The 16,259-nt window shown below is 36.0% G+C and overlaps 1 protein-coding gene across 1 annotated transcript in view; it reads left to right on the top strand.

Moving 5' to 3' along the window:
- The window catches only part of ABCB1 (ATP binding cassette subfamily B member 1), a 65,162-nt gene that overhangs the window by 34,987 nt on the left and 13,916 nt on the right, over positions 1-16,259 (top strand). Inside the window, exons 11-18 of the mRNA XM_034402292.3 lie at positions 319-432; positions 2,170-2,280; positions 5,912-6,037; positions 7,132-7,335; positions 11,152-11,322; positions 12,754-12,915; positions 14,084-14,263; positions 14,957-15,103. Coding sequence (XP_034258183.2) covers positions 319-432; positions 2,170-2,280; positions 5,912-6,037; positions 7,132-7,335; positions 11,152-11,322; positions 12,754-12,915; positions 14,084-14,263; positions 14,957-15,103 — 1,215 coding nt within the window. The remainder of the gene's footprint in view (positions 1-318; positions 433-2,169; positions 2,281-5,911; positions 6,038-7,131; positions 7,336-11,151; positions 11,323-12,753; positions 12,916-14,083; positions 14,264-14,956; positions 15,104-16,259) is intronic.

Raw genomic sequence — 16,259 nt, 5'->3', positions numbered from 1 at the left:
ATTTACTCTTTGAAAGTTTAGTTTGATAGTGCAGAGGATTAGAATTTGGTTAGACTATTTTAATATCATCTCAGTGAAAATGACGATATTTTCCTACAATGCAAATTTTGAAATGAATACTTATACCATTACATTTGCATGCTGAATGATGTTTTTCAAGCACTATATTGAGAATATTCACTTGCAAGCATTATTGTTTCCCCCAGTAGACATTTTTTGCTTGCTGAACTTCAGCCAATCAAGTTTATACTACTGTATATGGAAACTGTACAGTTGACAATGGATGTTTCTTTTTGTTCTGAAACACTTTCTGTGTAGGTCTTCTTTGCTGTGCTCATTGGAGCATTCAGTATTGGCCAAGTCTCTCCAAACCTAGAAGCATTTGCTACTGCCAGGGGAGCTGCATATGCAATATTCAATATAATAGACAATGTAAGTATTCTTTTTGGAACTATGCCTATAAATGAAAAGAGCTAAAGAGTTAGAGATCTGTTAAAGGTTTTAATTATCATTGGTGAAAACTAGGTGACAAGGCCATTAGCTCCCTATGTTGTGGCATGATTTGTAGGAGGAGAGCATGTAGAACTGGGGGACGAAGTTAAGCATGTCATCAGCTTAGACTCATAACGTTCCCACAAATGGTCCAGCTCTCTTGAATTCCCTTATCTGGCATCAATTTAGTATTGAGATTTAGATTCTTGTGTGTAAGCTTGAGCAATAAATCTGAACTGCAACTTAACATATGGTCCTTTGCTCCTGGCATGATTAGAACTACAATACAGATAGTCCTTGACTTACATGATGCTGGTTGTAGAGTGTCTGAAATGCAATCATATGACTAGAGAGCAGGCAGCCATCAAAATTTCTGAACCATGTCATAAATATCTTTTATGGGGGGATCTATTGTAACTTCATATGGTCAATAAGCAATTGGTGGTAGTTCAAGAATTATCTGTGGTTGGACCATGCAACAGTCCAGATAATCATTAGATAGAAGAAAGGGTTTTTGCTGCTGTTTATTGATTGGCTGGATTTTGTAGCCTTGGGCATGTGGCAAACATATCAGATTTGTTTTTTCAAATCTATGCATACCTAAGATAATTCTTCAAATCTAGCATTGCAAATATTGTTAATTGCCTCTTTCTGGTTTTTATTGAATAGCATGTAAATCTAATAATAAAACTAACAATAACAGTAAAAGCTAAAAATCTGCATGTATTTCAACATTGGCTAAGAAGTCAATAGAGACAATAGGTTTGTAGCATTTTTCACTGCAGTGGAATGATCAACTCAGTTCATTGATGATATATTTTTAGGGATAGAATAAAAGAGGGACTAGATGAATGTTCAGAATATAGGAATAGCTGTACAATGTGACAACTAACAGCAAAGAAAGTAAAATTAAATCAATCTTTGCACTTACTTTGTAAATGGATAATGTAGATAAGTTAATGTAGAGGTGATAACTGTATGACCTCCAGCAAGCATAGTTGAAGAATAACGTAAATTAGATATTGCCTAGGAAACCAAAACAGAATTTGAAACATGTATAAAGGAACATAAAGGGGGAAAAAAGATATGTCAATTTTATATTGAATATATTTTTAATGAAATTATTTGAAAGGGGAAATGTAGGTCAGCAACATGAAACAATACTAAAATGTAGTTCCTAACCATCTAAATTGGCTGTAAACAAAGATGTAAGTTCATACATTACAGTAAATCAAAGTATATTTAATTATAACTTTGACTAGAATCAGAATTGATTAGATTTATAAATCTAATCATAGTAAGCTATAATCCATTGCTTATAAATCACAATGAATAGATTCAGACACTATGCTAAATTAAAACCAAACTATGATATGGCTAAGCACTGATTTCACCAACAAGATATTCTCTAGATGTACATAATTCTCAGATCTTCTTGACCAGCATGGCCTTTCCTGCAAGTCTGGAACTTGACAATCACAGATCTGGATAGTACACAGATTGGGCAAAATTGTATGTTATGCGCTGTATCAAACAAATATGAAAAACGATTATGGCTACTTATGTAAAAATAGCAAACCCTATAGATAAACAACTTGCATACAATATTTTCTTTTGTTTTCAATCTGCAAATGAATGAAACTATTTGGATTTAATTTGTTATTTCCTTTTATGTAGGAACCACAAATTGATATTTATTCAGAAAGTGGCTATAAACCTGACAAAATTACAGGAAATCTCAGTTTCCAAAATGTATATTTTAATTATCCAGCAAGGCCAGATGTTAAGGTATCGTGAATTAAACCAGGAAGTATTTTTCACTACTACCATTTAAATGATAACTAATCAGCTTCAAATATTAAAGGAAGATCTCAGTACTGTATACAGCTTTATTTAGAATTGGCAAGGGAATAGAAAGCGGTGCAAACATATGTACTAAACTAATTCTACGAAGACTTCATAGCATAAACACCATATTATTGCTTTAAATTAGATTTTCCTATAGGTTCCTTCCAAATAGGCTGGAACCACATTTGAATTTTCAGTCACATGAAAATTCTATGAGTTACAGTTCCTTTTATATTAGGTTTTTTTTTTTTACATTTAGCTTTTTTATTAGTTTATCGAAGTATAAAATACAAAGAAAAAAAGCATGAAAAAGTAAGAAGAGGTGGAGGGAAGAAGTAGTATAATGGGAGATATAGTGTAATGGGAGCAAAAAGAAAGAAAAAGGCACCGACTTCCAACTCTCTTTAGCACAGTAGAATGTAAGAACTTTAACAACCACAACTTTTTGCTTTTAGACAACAGAATGTACAAGTCATTTCTATCACAATAAGCAACAAAAACAAAAGCAACAATAAGTTTACAAAAACAAAAGCAACAATAAGTTTACAAAAACAAAAGCAAAGTTTCTTTTTTTCCCCATTGTAAGCACAAAATCCGGAAGCAATTTCAAAATAGAGACAAAATTAAATATATTCTCTTCTCTAGATAAAAGAATCAGTTTAACCATCTCTGCTTCTCTTTGTTGTAGGGGATAATATATCATTCATTCTCATATTTTCAAATCTAGTCAATAATATTTTACAAACTTTGGAATATTATTCAGCATTACTTAAAGAACCCAAGGACATGCATAGTCATACATATAAAACTAACTTAAAGCTTTCTATCAGCACATATATCAAACTTTTAAAAATCCATCCATTAGGTCACTCCCTCCATCTTATCTTCATAGCATAGAGCAGGGGTGTCAAACTTAATTTCATTGAGGGGTGCATCAGAGTTGTATTTGACATTGGGGGGCTGGGGTGGGCGTGGCCAGCTCGACAAAACTCATGTTGGGGGTGCCTGTGGTGGCCCGAACACTCTGCCAGTGAAAATGGGTTCTGTTTTCAGCTGCGACTGCCTCCTGCAACTATCTGCCAGTAAAAACAGAGCTCAGGAGTGCCGGATGCAGCCTTCGCAAGCTGTTTTCGCTGGCAGAGGTACCGTGGGCTGGTCCTTTGGTGTTTCCAAGATGGCCTTACAGGCCAGATCTAAGCACCCTGTGGGCCAAATCCACACCCCCAGGCCTTGAATTTGACACCTATTTGGTTCTGCAACCCAACAAGACAGACTTCAGAGGATAATTAGAACTGCAAAAAAAACCAATTACTACCAACCTGCCTTCCATTGAGGACCTGTATACTGCACAAATGAAAAAGAGGGCTGTGAAAATATTTGCAGACCCCTCACATCCTGGACATAAACTGTTTCAACTCTTACCCTCAAAACCTCACTATAGAGCACTGCACACCAGAACAACTAGACACAAGAACAGTTTTTTCCTGAATGCCATCACTCTGCTAAACAAATAATTCCCTCAACACTGTCAAACTAATTACCAAGTCTGCATTACTACTAATCTTCTCATTGTTCCTATCACCCATCTCCTCCCACTTATGACTATATGACTGTAACCTTGTTGCTGGTATCCTTAAGATTTATATTGACTGTTTCTCTATGACTATCATTAAGTGTTGTACCTTATGATTGTATATAGATGAATGTATCTTTTCTTTTTGTACACCGAGAGCGTATGCACCAAGACAAATTCCTTGTGTGTCCAATCACACTTGGCCAATAAAGAATTCTATTCTATTCTATTCTATTCTATTCTATTCTATTCTATTCTATTCTATTCTATTCTATTCTATTCTATTCTATTCTATTCTATTCTATTCTTCTAAAGAAATCAGATCTTTTTTCTTGAAAAAGTTTTCAGCTTTATTTATATCCATGAAAAAAACCTCCTAAATTGTTTTGTTAGACGATGTAAATTAGTCTGAAGCAAATCTCCCTAGAGTAAAGTTCCTTCACTGAGATGGCTATAATATCTTTTTTTCTCAAAGAATTCTCGACCTTGTTAGTATTCATAAAGCAATAGTCTCAAACTTGACCTCTTAAGAATTGTGAATTTACTTGATACTCTTATTTCAGTCACACTGGGACGGATACACTCGCACCATCGTCATAAGAACTGATGTCAGATTTAAATTCTGAAATTAGATTATTTGCATTATCCAGTATTTGTAAAGTTGGCACAGTAGGTTGATAATTTTCTACACCTAATTGTGTCTCTTGTTCTATTTTAATATCCTCTGTGTAATTAGTATATTTTGACTGATTCATGAAATGACAAATCTTTTTAATAACAGATACCAGCTCAGAATTAGGCATCCTCATAGTTCCCTCTAGTAGTCAAAGACATTTATTTATTTGTCTGCTTGTTTGTTTTTCTTTTTTCTGGCCAATCGGAGTCCTTAAAAATTGGCAGATTTTAACTACCCAAAACAAAACAATACAATACAGAGTTAATTTTAAAATGGTAGGTTAAAGCCATAATTTAAATCCTTATATTTCAAGAGAAAGAATACTTCATGCTTCCTTATTTTGGCTACCTCTAGCAATCTTCTCCCTGTTGCTTAATAGTAAAGAAGTCTCAAAAATGATGTTCAAAGGTTCAAAAAGGAGTAATAAGCTGTAACTAAAGAAAATCTTTTTTTAGCTTGTAATGGTAATAGTCTCATAAATTGTTTAAGAAATGAAGGGCACGGCTTATTGTCCATTTGAAAAATAAATTCCAAAATGGCTGTTTTATCCAACAACAATGTGATTTCGACCCTGCCTCCCAGCTTCAGCTCACCAGTTGTTCTGGAAGTTCGGCTTCTAAAACTGCTTGCAGGCTGTTGCTGTTATTGGAGGATCTTAAGGGATGATTCTGGGACTTTCCTTAACCTTGGAGAGTCAAGTAGACAAAAGGAAGCCTGTTCTTTCTATTGTTGAGTTGGAAAAACGACAGTCCAGAGAGAGGAGATCCTCTGAGTGTGTTAGTTGCCGGCCATGAGTTACAATTCCAAGACCTTTGGAGACCACCAAAATAGAGAAGTCTTCTGTAAAACGTGTGAAATATTATATAATGGTCACTTCTACAATTCCTTGGTTTTGTTTTTTCAAAAACAAAAAAACAAAATTTTCTGTACATAAATAAATGCCGATGGTTGAAGCAATAATAAAGGTAGCATCAAAGTAGCTTCAAATGTTTTTTTGCCAATAGAATTTATTGAGAGTAATCTTAAATATATTTCATTTCCGTCTATTATTTCTGTATGAACTTGTGTTAGGGCTTCATGGTCTACAACATAGGTGTCAAATTCGATCGTGTCACGTGATGTATCTTGATATATCGCAACATTTTTTTGCCTTTGTGGAGCTGGGATAGCCGTGGCCTGTATGTAACGCATCTGGCCCACGGGCTGCCAGTTTGACAGGCCTGGTCTAAGGGCATGGATATCTCTCTGCCATTATTTTGTGAAATAAAACACATTTTACTGTGACTTGTGATTCAGCACATTATCCTATTTTCCTCATACAGGTATTAAAAGGCCTGAATCTGCAGATCAATAATGGACAAACAATAGCCCTGGTGGGCAGCAGTGGTTGTGGAAAAAGTACAACGGTCCAACTGATACAAAGGTTTTACGATCCCTTGGAAGGCATGGTAAGATATTTGAAGCCATCTAGGATACCTGGAACATATTTTATATTAAATATCAGATAACTTTCCATAGGCAGGGAAAGAAAATATTATGCCAGAATGAGTACAGTACCTGAAGTCAAACAGGTGGTGGCAGCATTGGAAGCAAGACTTGGAATGATATCAGATACTGTAATCAGAGTGCTTGATAGTGTTTGAGACTTATTTTATTCACCAAATTCATGATATCAGGTAGTCCCAGGAAGAGCAGGATATGAGAATGAAAGAGGAGATCTATATACCATTTATGTTGCTGGAATAATAACTAAAGGGATTTTTTTAACGCTCAAATGCCTTGTGTGTCTAATCACACTTGACCAATATAGTATAATTATTCTGTTCTATTCTATTCTATTCTATTCTATTCTATTCTATTCTATTCTATTCTATTCTATTCTATTCCATTCTGTGCTGTTCTGTGCTGTGCTGTGCTGTGCTATGCTATGCTATGCTATGCTATGCTATGCTATGCTATGCTATGCTATGCTATGCTATTCTTCTAAGGGTTTTTTACTTGGAAATCCTAACTTAGTTTGATATGGTAACCATTTTGCAAACAGTGTAGAAGGAAAATGAAAAAAAAAAAGTACTTTGGAAAACATATGAAATACAGAAAAGCCTTTCTAAACATTAACTTCAATCTTCGTCAGTCACGATATTTATCCAGAGTTCTTGGGAAATTAAATTATAGATTAATACTAATAAGATATATTGATTGGAAAATTAATGTATCCTAATTTTTATTGCTGATTATCTGGCCGCTTTAGTTAAACATTAAAAATTAAACATTGTTTTATTTTCTAGACTGTTTTAAGAATGGCTATGTCCTCAAAAGTATTTCAGATAAGAATAATAAACATTTCTATGAATTATACAATAGTCAATGTAAATAATACCAGAGCATTTTTCTTTTGTTTTTCAAATATTTAATCATATTCTTGTAAAACAAAGAACTTAAAAGTAGAATACAATAAAATCTATTCTAATTATTAAAATAACTCATATAATATCACCAAGAATAGGATAAAATAAAATAAACAATTTTTGCTTTGTTTTAGATTACCATTGATGGACAAAATATTAAGACCCTGAATTTAAGGTATCTGAGGGAAATTATTGGTGTTGTGAACCAGGAACCTGTACTATTTGCCACAACAATTGCAGAAAACATTAGACATGGCAGTGAAAATGTCACCATGGAAGAGATGGAAAAAGCTGCCAAAGAAGCCAATGCTTATGAGTTCATCATGAATTTACCTGATGTGAGAAAATATATAATTATTGCCTTTGGGTATTCTAATATCTTAAGATACAGTGCTTTGTAGTGTTTTAAATTACAGTGGACATGCAGGAAGCATAAGAAGAATAACATTAGCATTACAGTTCCCAGCAAATATAGTAGTTATAACCTCAAGCTGTCTGGAAAACAGGTAGTGGGGAATTTACTAACCTAAAGCCATGTGTATTTTTCATTTATTTCAGCTTTATTTAAGATAATACACTAATAGCATCAGTAAACCTACATGGAGCCCTTGAAAACCTTTCATAGGAATGGAAATGGTAATCCAACCCAGTTTCCTGGTACCATCAGATGATAATCACAATGGTATAATTTCCAAGCACAATAGCTGAGCGAACTGGAATTATGGGAATTATAATCTAGTGGTGAAATGCTACCAGTTCGCACGAACCGGTAGTGATAAAAGCTACCGATTCAGGTGAACTAGTGGTAAAAAAAAGCTACCGTTCAAACCGGTATTTCCGACGATCAGCTGTGCCATGCGATTTATATTCACTAGAAAGCAGGAAACCCTGCTTTCTAGTGAATCTAAATCGCGGGGCACAGCTGTGCCCCCCCTTCGCTGTTCTACTTACCTTGTTAAGCATTCTTTTTCCACGCATTTGGTGTACAGTGTGCAAGTACGTGCGTGCAGCATGCATTTGGCGCACACTGCGAATGCACACGCAGCATGCCTTAGGCACACACTGCACATGCGCACGTGCAGCATGTGTTTAGTGCGCATGCCAGGCAGCAAACTGGTGGCAATCCACGGAGGATTTCACCACTGCTATAATCAATATATGTGGATATGTTGACCAGATCATGGAAGACTGCTCTGTATTACCTGTGTTTACACACTGCTAATCCAGTTTTCCTTTAGCTTTAGTTACAGTACTGAAAAGCCCAAATGGTAAGGTTTTTGCTACATTGGTATATGGACAGCATATGGACACCAAGCATCATAAGAGAATCAGCACCAGTTATTGGACTAGAACTGGGGAGACCCAAATTCAAGTCAACCTTGGAAACTTACTACTTTGAGCCAGTTAAACTCTCTTAGTCTACCTTATCTCACAGAATTATGGAGGGGAGGGAATTGAAGGAGGTAGATCTGCATATATTATTTTAAACTCCTGAAGGAAAAAAGGGATATAAATAAAGTAGGTTATAGTCTACTTTATCAAATGCCTTACTGAAGTCCAAGTAAATTATATTGACAGTGTTCCTCTGGTCCACTGCTACTAGATAAAATAGAAAAATGTGGGTTAGACAGCATCACCATCCAGATGGATTCGTAACTGGCTGACCAACCAAACTCAACATGTAGTCCTCAACAGAACTGCATCTACATGGAGGGAAGTATGGAGTGGGGTACCCCAAGGCTATGTTTTAGGCTCAGTACTCTTCAACATCTTCATCAATGATTTGGACGAGGGGATAGATGGGGAACTCATCAAATTTGCAGACGACACCAAGCTAGTAGGAATAACTAACACTCCAGAAGATAGGCTCAAGATACAGAAGGCTCTTGACAGACTTGAACATTGGGCGCTATTTAACAAAATGAAATTCAGTGGTGAAAAAAGTAAGGTTCTACATTTAGGGAAGAAAAACAAAATGCACAGGTACTGAATATGTGGTACCTTGCTCAATAGTAGTAATTGTGACAGGGATCTTGGAGTCCTAGTGGACAATCATTTAAATATGAGCCAGCAGTGTGCAGCCGCCGCCAAAAAAGCCAACATAGTTCTGGCCTGCATCAACAGAGGGATAGAATCAAGATCATGTGAAGTGTTAATACCACTTTATAATGCCTTGGTAAGGCCACACTTGGAATACTGCATCCAGTATTCCAGTTTTGGTTGCCACAATGTAAATAAGATGTGGAGATTCTAGAAAGAGGACAGAGAAGAGCAACAAAGATGATTAGGGGACTGAAAGCTAAAACATATGAAGAACGATTGCAGGAACTGGGTATGTCTAGTTTAATGAAGAGAAGGACTAGGGTTGACATGATAGTAGTGTTCCAATATCTTATGGGCTGCCACAAAGAAGAGGGAGTCAAGCTATTCTCCAAAGCACCTGAGGGCAGGACAAGAAGCAATGAGTGGAAACTAATGAAGGAGAGAAGCAACCTAGAACTAAGGAGAAATTTCCTGACAGTTAGAACAATTAATCAGTGGAACAACTTGCCTCCAGAAGTTGTAAATCCGCCAACACTGGAAGTTTTTAAGAAGAGATTGGATAACCATTTGTCTGAAGTGAGGTAGGATTTCCTGCCTAGGCAGGGGGTTGGACTAGAAGACCTCCAAGATCCCTTCCAGCTCTGTTATTCTGTTCTGTTAAAACAAATATGCTATTACAATTCAGTTGCAGAAGAAGAATGGCTACTTTTTTTAGCCCATGTTTGGTATTATGGTGCCTGGTAGACATATAATATATCATTATATGATATGCTTCTGGGAAGTGCTATACTCCCACTCCTAATAGTCCCCAAAATATTTTAAAAATGAACAAAACAATTTCAGCTATGCCCTTTCTGATGACATCATAAAAATTAATGGATATCCTGCTGTAGCTCTTCAGAAGGACAGGAGCCTAGGTTCTGCTTCCCATCTCTTTCAAAAGGTACCCATCAATGCACTAGGTCCGTGTTGGCGAACCTATAGCACACGTGCCGGAAGTGGCATACAGAGCCATTGTTCCAGGCACGCAAGCCGGTCCCAAGCTCACCTGAAACTGCGCATGCGCAATTCAGCTGGTCTTCGGAGCTCTCCTGCGCATGCTTGTGTGTTTGCTCATGCGCATGAGATGATTGGTGCACAGTGCATAATGCACAGACAGCATTGTGCACTGCAAAAGCTGTGTGCATATGCATATAGTGAGATTCCACACACAGGATGTGCTAGTGTGCCTGCATGAAAGCTCTGTGCATGCACAGATGGTGCGGTTGCGCACGAAGCACATGGGGAGGAGCCGCACGTTACCACAATGGCATGTGAGTGTGCGTAGCGCGCACAGCACTTTCCTGTTTGGCACTTGATAAGTAAAAGGTTCTCCACCACTGCACTAGGCCATTGTTTTTCAAACTTGGGAACTTTAAAATGTGTAGAGCAACTCTCAAAATTCCCCAGTCAGCCTTGCTGGTTGGGGAGTTATGAAAGCTGGTCCACACATCTCAAAGTTCCAAATTTGAAAAACTTTGCACTAGGTCATTCATGATGTATTAGCAACTTTTGCACTAAAATGTCTCAAATAGACATACACAATTAAAATAAAAAGCATTCTTGAAATCTCCTGACATTTTAAGATTACCACTGATCATTGCAGAGGTTTTGAAAGCTCTGTATTATTAACCTTATTTTTATACCATAGGGCTAATTTCATGCAGCACATTCAGCTAAAAGCAAAGAAACCCTTTTATGGCTTAATGTGATTTGAGTTTTGCTATTGTGATTTGTAAGTTATGGTTTATGGATTAGTGTTCTGAATTAAGCCCTGTAGGTTTATTTAACATATCAAGGTTCAATCAAATAAGGATTTATAAATCAGTTGATAATATCAACCATGAGGTTACTAGCATTACGGAGAAGAGAAAACATTCTCTAAATTATCAATATTTTGTTCAGATTTTCTTTCTTGCTATTGAATATAGGGTGTGTTTCTTTTTATTCATTGATTTGCTGCTTATTTTCAATTGAAATGTTGTAACAACCATACTGATGCTACCCTTGATGCCAATTTTACTACTGATTCTAAGTTATGAAGTTAAATGTGTTTTGTGGTTGCTCTGCAGAAGTTTGAAACTGTGGTTGGTGAAAGAGGAGCACAGCTAAGTGGAGGACAGAAGCAACGGATAGCGATTGCCCGGGCTCTTGTGCGCAACCCAAAAATTTTGTTACTGGATGAAGCTACGTCCGCTTTGGATACAGAAAGTGAAGCTATCGTACAGGCAGCTTTGGATAAGGTCCTTAAAACTGAAACTGAACCTAATATATTAAAGGAAGGGGCAGTGGGGGGAAGTTGGTAAAAAGAAAAATCTGACTATTAACAGTGAGTTGCAACACTTCATTTGCCCAATGAGATCTTCCCTCTAGTCTCCTATTCCTCTTTGAAACCTTCTGCTAAGAGTTAGCAATATTCATAGAAATTAAAGTTGGGCTGCAGAGAGGAGATAATGTGAAGATCAGGTGCCCAAGACTTTTATTTCTCATTATAACTTGTTTTCACTGATACCTTCTTTAAATAGAGTTGACTTAAAAGAAACAATTCATTACTTGTTTGGAAGTTACATCAATAGTATTGATTGGATTTGAAGAAGTATTCATCCAAATCAATGGGCAATTCTGCCTGAACACAATGGAAGTATTAAACATACAAATTTGGACAGCATCATATTGGGAGAAAAAATTCCAACAATTGTACCTTAGAATTTCCAAAATGTATGGCTGATATGTTTTTTTCCCCAAAAGCTGAGGAGTAAAAAGGTTTAATGTGTTCTCTAGAGGTGGGAGACTTAAAACAGGTCAACTCATTGTAAACAAAGTCCTTGTTTAATAAGATAACTGGCAGCAAATTTTAGGCACAGATTAACAAAAGATCTCCTTTGAGTCAAGTTCACCTTGTAGTGACTTCACGGACACATTCATGCAGGGTTTTTAAAATAAAAAACAGAGAAGTAATTTGGCATTTTTTCCTAGATTAATGTATAGCTCAAATATGTAATCTCCCATCCAAGTACCAATGAAATCTACCTCTGATTAGCTTCCCACAATCATATGTTAAGGCCTATATATTCACAGGATAATATAATGACAAAGATTTTGGCAGGAAAGTAATGAAGGCTTAATACAGGGGTGTCAAACTTGTGTTGTCATGGCATCATCACGTGATGTATCGGGAGTTTTCCCCCCTTCACTAAACTGGGCGGGGGTGGGGCCAACACATGAAGCATCCGGACCACGGGCTGCGAGTTTGACACCCCTGGCTTAATACCATGATGAAGATAGCTAACTGTAACTTCTTTGCAATAGTGGTGAATTTAATATAAACATATATTTATATAAAATATAAATATAATATAAATTCTTTTTTGCCATTTTTTTCATTACCATCAATCATGAAATATAACCAAGGAAACTTTCAGAAAAAAATAGATTCCAACCAACAAGCTAGATTGCCTGCTTGATTACTGTCTTGGAGATTTGGATTTAGTTTTATGGCCTATTCACTTTTCTGTTTAGTGCAAATATTTATTCATGAAGTGCCAGTATAGCCATTGCTTTAACAAAAGGTTAAAAGGCAAAAGGCATGAAGGCTTCAGTCTAATTATATTAAATATTAAAATAAAGCAAATGAACATCTCATAGTTTAAATTGAATCTGGATATGTCTTTCAGGCAAGAGAAGGCCGCACAACGGTTATAGTAGCTCATCGTTTATCTACAGTCCGAAATGCAGATCTTATAGTTGCTTTTGAAGATGGGGTCATTAGTGAGCAAGGAACCCATTATGAGCTTATGAAAAAGAAAGGAGTTTATTTCAAACTTGTCAATATGCAGGTAGGCATCAATTTGTTCATATTTTTTTCTTTTTCTTTCTTTCCTTTGAAGATTTAAGCTCTCTGGAATGCACACTATAATTATTTCCTGTTTAAATCTTTTTGCCTGCCATGTCCCCATAATTTTGCCTTCATTTTGTATCCAACTCAAGGATGAGATTCTTTTATGCTTTAGGTTGAGAGACAGCTGAAACATGGGTAAAATCTGTAGGATCAGAATGCTGATTATTGACATTTTACAGCTGATGGAGGCCCTCCATTTTCTATCAGTGTCTGGTTAGAGTCATCTCCCTCCATTCTGCCATAGCCTCATTAAAAAACTGGATATAGCAATACTGTGCCAAGAGTCTGTGCAGATTATGCTGTTTACTAGACTCAGCCAGTCTCTATAGACCTTCACCTAAGATTGGATCAGTAAAAAAGCAGAACAATATAATGTTAGAAAAGAATGAAATTGAAATAACATAAAACATTGAAATGATGGAACCAACCCTTCTCATGGCCTCTCAAACAGAGGATGGAGGAATTCAAAAGCAAGTCAGAGCTAATACAACTGGATAATTTTGTGTCCATTTATTTTTCTTCTGGATGAATGGCTAACTTTTTAACTCAGTGATAGGGAAAGTTTCAAATGCAAATAGAAAAAGATTCTGAATGGCTTTTCTAGGGCCCAAGTTGTTTGTTTTTCCTGAGTGAGCAGGCTTTGAAACAGTAGAGGGCTAAATCCACCCTCCATTTTTAATTACAAAAAAATATTATAGGTTCCACATAGGATTTCAAACAGCAATTGATCAATCAGGCAAATGTTGGATGCTGCTAGTTTCCTACTGTGGTGGCCAGTTCTATTTTACAGCCAGGGTCATTTTGTGGTCTGAAGAATGTCTCCCCAGAGATGCAGGATATATTATTCACAGATGAAAGAATAAAATGAGACAGAACTTATTACAAGTAAATAAGAGGGAGGGAGGGAGGGAGGGAGAAAGAAAGAAAGAAAAAGAAAGAGAGGATAATTATTGTTTTACAATATTAACATCTATTACTGAATTTCTGAGAATAAAGCAAATAAAAATTTATCCCAAATAGCATTAATACATTTCAACTGGGCTCTATAGTCCAGGCATTATTTGGAGATATAAAATCTTTTTTGTCACTTCATCCTGTTTGTTCAGGCAGTTTCCACTGAAGTTGAATCAGAAGAGACAGCAGAAGAAGAATTCCAGCTGAAAAATAACCCAGAAGAGATAAGCAAAGATGCTTTTTCAAACAAGCTGAGGAGACGTTCTACTCGCAGAAGTATTAAAAATCCAGAAATGGAGGAAAAAGACCTTGAGGTCCAGACAGTTCAGCCTGTAAGTCTTTTGGGTTTAGAATTTTGGATCTCAGGGATAAGTTGTTAATTGTATTTTGTTTCTACAGCTGGAATCTGCAACAAATTGTTCTACTAAAGAACATTCCTATTTATTGTTCCAGTCAGTCAACAGAACCTGTTGTTGAGGTACTCTATCTGGTTTTCCCATCCAGCCATTGGTTTTCCCATCCAGCCATTCCAAATAAGCATACTTAGTTTTCATCGGGGTCATTCACAGCTTTTTTTTTTCTTTTTACAAGTTTTGATGCATTTTTTGTAGACATTGTGCATGGTGTTGCTGCTTTGACTGCCCCAGACTGTGAAAGGGGACAGGGCCTCAATGCAGGGCTAGGAGTCCAGCCCCTCCCTTGGCTTAAAACCCAAGCACTGAGTTTTGCTTTCATTTTTAGCCAAAAATATGCATATCAATGATGCATGCCATACAAAATGACCTAAAGAATAGAATTGAGACCTGCAAGTTTGTCTTCAAGCTATGCTGGTGGAACTTGCAAAGACTGTTGGGCACATGCAAACTTTTGAAATGTGGGAGATGGGAAACAATGTTATGATATTAATTTTAAAAACTGCATCTGTGTGTCTGACAGCACATATGTATATATATGTACGTGCATGTATGCATGGAATCCAGTGAATAAATATGCTAGATTATGTTTCATCTCTTTCCATATTCTAGGATAAAAATATTCCCAAGGTTTCATTTCTTAAGATTATGAAGTTAAATGCATCAGAATGGCCTTACTTTTTAGTGGGAACGTTTTCTGCTCTGGTCAATGGAGCACTGCAGCCTGCATTTTCAGTAATATTCTCAGAAATCATAGGTGTGAGTATTTGATATATATAATAAATTTTATACTATTTCCATGTCATCATACGATAGGTTCTACTTTCAATATTCATTCCTATCCCATGATTTAAACCAGTGTTGAATCTTCAAAAAGGTATCTTTAAAAATATGGGATAATCCTTAAAAGAAATTATCTCTGCGCTCATATTTGCGAACTGGTAGGGAAGGTAAGTGAATCCCACCTCTGTATGTATCCAAATAACATATATAACAAACATATACACACACATATAGTTATACGTAAATGATCTGTAAATACAAGTATGCATATGTTTTGATGCTCATTTAATGACCACTCATTCAATGACTATTCAAAGTTACAACAGTACTAAATGAGTGGTAGTTACAACCAATCTTTATACTTACAGTTGTTGCAGTGTCCCTGCAGTCATGTGATTACAATTTGTGATCTTCCCTGCTGGCTTCCCACAAAGTCAGTGAGGAAGTTGGCAGGAAGTTGCCAGTCATAATCTTGTGAAGTCCTGGTCTAATGGTCCTTACTAGGACTCCTGGAACTGCTGTTACTAAGGAATAGATCACATTTGATTTAACAATTGTGTCATTTAACAATGGAGATTTCAGTCCCAATTATGTAATATTGTTAAGATAGGATTACCAAACACACACACACACACACACACACACACACACATATATACACATATAATTCTTTTATAGGAGAATTTTGTGTACAGCAGCATGTGAGATTTGTTGGATACTGGTACATATTAATTCTTCTGTGGGATTATACTATGGATACAAAATTGTACTCTTTTTATGTATTATTAAATTAAATTGTTAATATAATGTTGGTAGTTGTACCTTTTATTTTAAATAATTTCTATTTGAAAATTTCCCTTTTATATATAACCCATATATTCTAGATCATATTTTTATTTTCTATGGCAGTGATTATCTTCTCTAATGCTGGTCAAAGACCTTAATAAAGGATTGTGAGATGAAGGAATGTTATATAAACTATATATGGGGCAGATATAGTTGTGGAACTCTCCTGTAATAAAAAATAAAAACACACCAAAAAACTAAGGCCACCTGTTGGCCAATTTTTTCTTTTCATGGAAAATATGTAATATACTCTTTGATAGTTTATAGAAATTCTCTCCTTCATGGT

This window comes from Pantherophis guttatus, chromosome 4 (assembly GCF_059756535.1).
Source record: "Pantherophis guttatus breed Tessera chromosome 4, ASM5975653v1, whole genome shotgun sequence".
NCBI lineage: Eukaryota > Metazoa > Chordata > Lepidosauria > Squamata > Colubridae > Pantherophis > Pantherophis guttatus.
Note: the sequence above shows the minus strand (reverse complement) of the source record. Positions and strands in the feature narration are given on the sequence as shown.